This window comes from Galeopterus variegatus, unplaced genomic scaffold, assembly GCF_000696425.1.
Source record: "Galeopterus variegatus unplaced genomic scaffold, G_variegatus-3.0.2 Scaffold164, whole genome shotgun sequence".
Classification (NCBI taxonomy): Eukaryota; Metazoa; Chordata; class Mammalia; order Dermoptera; family Cynocephalidae; genus Galeopterus; species Galeopterus variegatus.
The window spans coordinates 119,189-125,188 of record NW_007726275.1 but is presented as its reverse complement, the minus strand read 5'-3'; the positions used below and the strand labels follow the sequence as shown (position 1 = coordinate 125,188).

The following is a 6,000-nucleotide window of genomic DNA, read 5'->3' as shown; positions in this document are numbered from 1 at the left end:
AAAAAAAAAAAAAAAAAAAAAAAAAAAAAAAAAAAAAAAAAGGCCCTGGCAGACTGTCTGTTTTACAGGAAGTACTGGCATGCTGCTACCCTCAGATGTGCGCAGGCTTCAGACACTCTGCTGGCCTGGCACTGGGGAGGGGGCCTGATGCACCTCTGCCTCACCGTGTCCCTCTGCTCACTGCTCCCTTTGTGGACGCAGGTGGGTGCTAACCCACGTGGAGCCAGAGGCTGGGATGGGCTCCAAGGCCTGACGTCTCGCACACTGGACCACAAAGTCTCACATGCCCAGCTTGTGTAATAGATGCATATGGAATTAGCTTGTGCTTTAATATTTCCAGACCACCTATCAATTGTCTCCTCCCCACTGCCCATTCAGTGGCACACAGTCTGCTGAAAAGAAGCAGAGGACAACGGAAGAAAGAAGGAGCTTACTGGCCATGCATTTGATGAAAAATGAAATGCTTACGACACATTGTCTGTGTATGTACTAGAATAATAAGACCCCTTCAAAGAGATCTTGATGGCAACCCCACCTCACCTCTGGAGTGTTCTTCTTGAACTCTCGGCTCTGCTCGATAAGCCGCTTTCTGGACTGCTCGCTTTCATCTTGCCGGTTTGCCAATACTGTTGCGGTGGCATCGAGTTCTCTCTGTTGAAAGAAACAAAAAGGAAAAACAAGATTGTAATTGCACTTTGTACCAGAAAAGACCATATTTGCATTTGACCAGAACACTGCAGGGAGACCCCACGGTGGCTCCAGGGATTATCAACTCCTCCGAGGAGGAAGGGCTGGAGGATGGCAGAAAAGGAAAGGACACAATCCATCCAGCCCACGTGCCCTGGTTGGAGAAAACCAAGCCTGCTCAGCTGGATGCATTGTGTACGAAAGTGCACTGCACAGATGACCGCTCCTGTAACAGAACATGCAGAAACCTTTTTCGGGTAAAACCAGAGGCAAGCCGATGCACAAAGGACACCTTCCCTGGAGTTGCTCAGGGTTTGTTCTCCACAAGTGTCTCTTGTAGCCATTGTCCTGTGCTCCAGTCCTTCTGCTTAACTCTGCGCTTTTCAGTAGGGCATTCTGTCTGGCTGTCCTCCAACAGCGTAGGCCTGGGATCTTTTGTAGTGATACATGATGTGCTTTCACTGAGCAAATATTTCTTGTGAGCTTACTTTAGGCCAAGCATCATGCTCGGGGGACCATTAACCTATTATTAGTTTTCAAGAGGGACCTTTAAAAGGCAAATTCCAAGAATAATTATTTCCAATATCTTGTAAAATTTTTGGAAATCAGGCACCTGAAAATTGTAGTTGTTCTCAAACGCTTTTACTTGCATGGGAACTGTGAGGAACACAGGAGTGGGTTCTCATACAGGGATCTGCCAGGGGCCGAGGGCTGTGGGCGCTGTTCTCAAAGCATCAGAGAATCAGAGCCCCGGGCTCAGAAACCCGGGGAGGGGCTGCCACGAGGATCTGTTTCAAACAAGCCCGCAGCAGATGGGCCCAGAATGGGGCTCAGATTGACAGCAGGAGCACAGGACACGCTGCTATAGCCATTGAAAGAAAGGCCCATTTTCTTGTTGAGCTGCCTCAGTTACTAAAGACACCATAGTGGCACGTTCTGCTTCAGAGTCAAGGTGGCTGCTCCTAGTGGTTTCCCAATGGTAGGGACCACCAGCCTGCAACTGAGCAGAGCAGGGACCTAGCAAATCAAGGGCTGGAAGGTAAGGAAAATCAAAGATGAAAACCCATCCATAGACACCCAGGAAGCACATTAGAGTCTTTCTCCACCCACCTCATAAAGCTCCACCCGCTTTCCTTTTTGGTGGAAATAACCCAACAAGCCTGTAAGCCCTCCCAGTAATGCTTCACTGGTACCACTATGGGGTGGGCCACTGCCAGCCAAGAAGACAGTGTGCTGGAACAAACATCCAGCGTGCCTCGAAATCATAGACAGTTGGGGATGGGAGAGATACCACCACACCACACTCTCCCCGCTTCAGTATTTCTGGCATTAAAGCAAATCTTGGGCAAACAAGTCCAAAAGAATAACGTGGGCTAGAATTCAAGAACAGATGTCAAAGCTATTGCAGAAAAGAGGGAAACACTGAACATTTTGATAGACCACATTTGAAACACATCCCAGTGAAGTGAAGGCAGGGAGAAAAGAGCAGCCGAAACCAATGTGGCAAAGCAGGGAGAGAGCTGGAGAAGAGAGAGCAGTCACAGATAAGCAGAAGGCTTTTCAAAAATATAAACAATCTGGTAAGGAGGAGGACTTAGACATCTATATTTAAGCAGCAGCAGCAGAAGTTATAAAAGAAGACTTCAAGGAGGGGGGAGAAAAGCCAATATTGAAATTTGACAAAAAAGAAAAAATGGATGTTTTATTCCAATCACACACAGACAGAAAACTTACAGAAAAACAAAAAGAGCACAAACTGCTTTCAATCGGGTCCCTCCTTCCTCCACTGAATGGAAGCCTGAGTTGGGGTCCCCCAGTCAGTGGGCATCTGCTGACTTCTTCGAGCTAGCTGACGCTGGATGCTTGGGTACAAAGGTGACAGTAGGGTCTCAGTCCTAACCTCTGCCTTCCCATCTAGTGGGGAGACTGGGGGAAATGACACCAAAAGAGCATGTCCACCTGGGGCCTGCCACTCCACTCTGAGGTCTCATCCCAGGCAGAGGGGTCAAGAAGCCTGACTGAAGAGGGCTGAGCTGAAACAGGTGGCTTCGTGGAAGCAAACCCACCTTACTTGCAGGGCTGCAGGGCCAGCACCCCTGAGGCAACTTGCTGCTGGCAGTCGAAGGCTCTACAGGGGGCCACCGCTCTCCCTTACCCAAGCTTGCAGACATATGCAGGTCGGCATGAGAAACCTACAGGGGTCTCCAAATTTAACACCGTGCCACCACCCACCACCACAGAAACAGATTGGCACAGCGAGGAGGAGAGACTACACTTCCACCGCCCCAGATTGGGTTGGTCAGATTTAAGGCTCACAATCTTTGACCAAGTCCTTTGTAAAAGAAAAAGAAAAGAAAAACCACTGCCAAATCCTTTTGAAGGACACGAAGGCATTCTCAGGCAGTGGAGACAATGCTAAGGGAGGAGATAGCTATTAAACATAAACCAAATACTGTTTTATTATCTACCAAGCCTGCCTATATTCAAAGTGTCAAATATAATGACACATTAACAAGAGAATTTAATGTGTTTAGGGGAGGTGGAGGTGGGGGCCTACAATACAGAACCCTCAGCCCGTGAGTCATGAGTCACATGTAAAAAGGAGCATGGGAGAGTCCCCATATCTGAAAGGCATCAAAAAGTCTCCAACCTAAATGTCCACTTGTGGCGTACTGGCATAGCCACTCACGGATTATTCAGCAATGGTTAAAAAAACATACAGTCCTACCCAGACTGTATGGGACAGGATGAGTATCAGGCTATACTAAAGCAGAAAAAGCAAAGTTCAAAACAATGCCAGCACGGTTTAAAGAATGTCTATACATATGCTCACACAGGCTTTGATGATCTCTAGAAAGATACAGAAGAAATCTGTAATGTGATTGGCTCTCAGGAGGCACCAGGGAGGAGGGGGACTTACTCCGCAGTAGTATCTTTGGACTACTTGCCAGGTGCATGTATTATATAGTTGGAAAAACTGCCATATATATTAATTTAAAAAGTCCTGTTAATGTGAAAAGTACATACACATGTAGTTATAGAAATATGCTTTACATGTGTCCAACACACAACTGTATAACACATGAACCTCTGTGTCCACTGCCTTCATGTCCACCTACAGAGGGCAGAGGCCTGGAATAGACGGCCTCTGGATTCGGGTGATTAAAAAAGTGAGGCGAGCATGTCCTCTGTCAAAACAACAGCTTCTTCTGTGCACAACGTGCTGCCCACTGGCCAGTCTCAGTGTGTACAGAGGAGGGGGAGAGAGAGGGAGAGGGAGGAGGAGAACTAAGAAGACGATGACGTGGGAAGGAGGATGAGGGGGAGGAGGAGAAGAGGAGGATGGGGAGGAGAGAGAGAAGGGGAGCAGGAGGAAGACTACTAAAATAACGCTGACTTGGGAAGGAGGAGGGGGAGGAGGAGGGGGGGAGGAGGAGGATGGGGGAAGGGGGAAAGGAGGTGGGGGCAGCAGACAGTCACAGAAAACACCACCCAGCACAGCCAGTACTCTCCAGGGGATGGGCAGAGGAGGGTGTCCCCTCAAAACTATCTAGAACTACTCTCCCACTGGAAACCTGAGCCCCACATCCCAGGTAATGGCAAGCTGGCTGGGCTGGCAGCTAGCCATGGGCCTGGAACCCAGAACTTCCAATGAGGCCAGAAGAGCTGTAAGTTTTACTGAGAAAATGCCTGACAAGGACAGGCATGTGAATGCAGAAAGTGTGGTTCTTTTCCTTTCAAAGTGATCAAGGGATGACCAGTATCAGGGAGTGACAAGGTCAAGAGAAAGACTGGCTGTGGAACCACATGGCCCAGGATCCAGCCCCAGCTTGGCCCCTGGGCAGGTATGTGGCCCAGCCCACCTCACAGCAGACCAGGCCCAGGCGTCGATGCAGCAAGTGGGTGTTACGCTCTTCGCTCTGTCAAAGCCTCAGCCACGGCGCCCCAGGGCCTCCTGCCCGTCCTCAGAAGAGCTTCCACGGCCAAGGCCCAGGGTGTCCACAGCAGGAGCGGGCAGGCCTGTAAGCAAGTTGGCCTAGCTACCCATGTCTCCCTCGTCTCAGAAACCGAGGGCTGTGTGTGCAAAGGCAGCCCTCAGCCTATGAACCTGGTGTAGCTGGAGAGCTGGGGATGGCTGGATCCTGTTCTCCTCACTGATTAGAATTTCTGGGATGCTTTTTCTCTGTTTCTGACAGATCCTCAAAGGGCAAAGCTCCTAACATGTTAAGTTTCCCTCTGCCTGAACTCCAGCCTCCTCACCAAGTATTAAAGATGCGTTAAAAACAGAAAATAAAAAGCTACCACATAGATAGCTGCCTATTTAAAAGAAATTGTGGGGAAAAAATTCCCAAATAAAACAAGCCTTTGAATAATGTCAGTGATCAGTTTGGAACTGGTCACCTTTAACATGTTTATGTCAGTTGTTTGTTTTAAACTTAGGGGTAGTCACAGTGCCCCCCACCCCCACTTTTGCTGAAATTCTTTTTCTTAAGCCCCTAGGCCAGGCCAGACTCACATAGGGCCTGTGAGGATGCCACCCCCACCCCCAACCCCACCCCTTGGCTGTTGGAGAAAACACACCTAAGCCAACTGTACCAGCAACACAAGTATTCTTTTATTATCTCTAACTTTAATGCAAAGAGTTAGTTCATCAGGGATTATCTGTCGCACAAATCAAACAGCACATCCTATGTAAGAATTTTAAATGGCTTTATTAGTGAAAACTAATATCACTTATGCAAAATGGGAAAGGCCAAGCATGGTTTCTGCAAGGGGCTCCTCAGAGCATTTTTTGTTTTGTTTCCAACGACAGGATCACATGGATGGATGGAAGGTGCTAAAAAGGAGTGAAGGGCCCAAGCCCACCCCCAGTCTCCTTCCGTCACCTCTCCCAGCCCCCTATTCAAAACATCTGAAGACCCTTCATACAGTGGCATCAGAAAACCCCAGACTAGAATCAGGCTCTGTCCCTGCTGTAACCTGTGTGGTTGTGGTCAAATGACTTCCCTTCTCTGGACATAATGAAGATAATGCATCTCAAGTTTGTGGTGTTGAAAATGCAGCATCAGGGTTAGTTTTCTGTACTAACTGAGTCACACACTTCACCTCAGACCTGAATTCATTCTGCCACCAGCATTGCCAACTAGGCCAGGGGCTCCAGGGACACAGAGACAAATCGAAAGCCGACCCTGACCTCCAGGTGCCCACAGTCCAGCAGAGGACACTAGGCAGGCACAAAAGAGTGACAAGACAGAAGGGACCAGGCCAGTGGAGCAAAAAGAGAGGAAAAGGTGAGAAAAGGGACAAAGTACT

The 6,000-nt window shown here is 48.6% G+C and overlaps 1 protein-coding gene across 1 annotated transcript in view; it reads right to left on the bottom strand.

Moving 5' to 3' along the window:
- CUX1 (cut-like homeobox 1) overlaps positions 1–6,000 on the bottom strand; it is a 347,657-nt gene that overhangs the window by 262,153 nt on the left and 79,504 nt on the right. Inside the window, exon 2 of the mRNA XM_008594606.1 lies at positions 541–651. Within this exon, the coding sequence (XP_008592828.1) occupies positions 541–651 (111 nt within the window). The remainder of the gene's footprint in view (positions 1–540; positions 652–6,000) is intronic.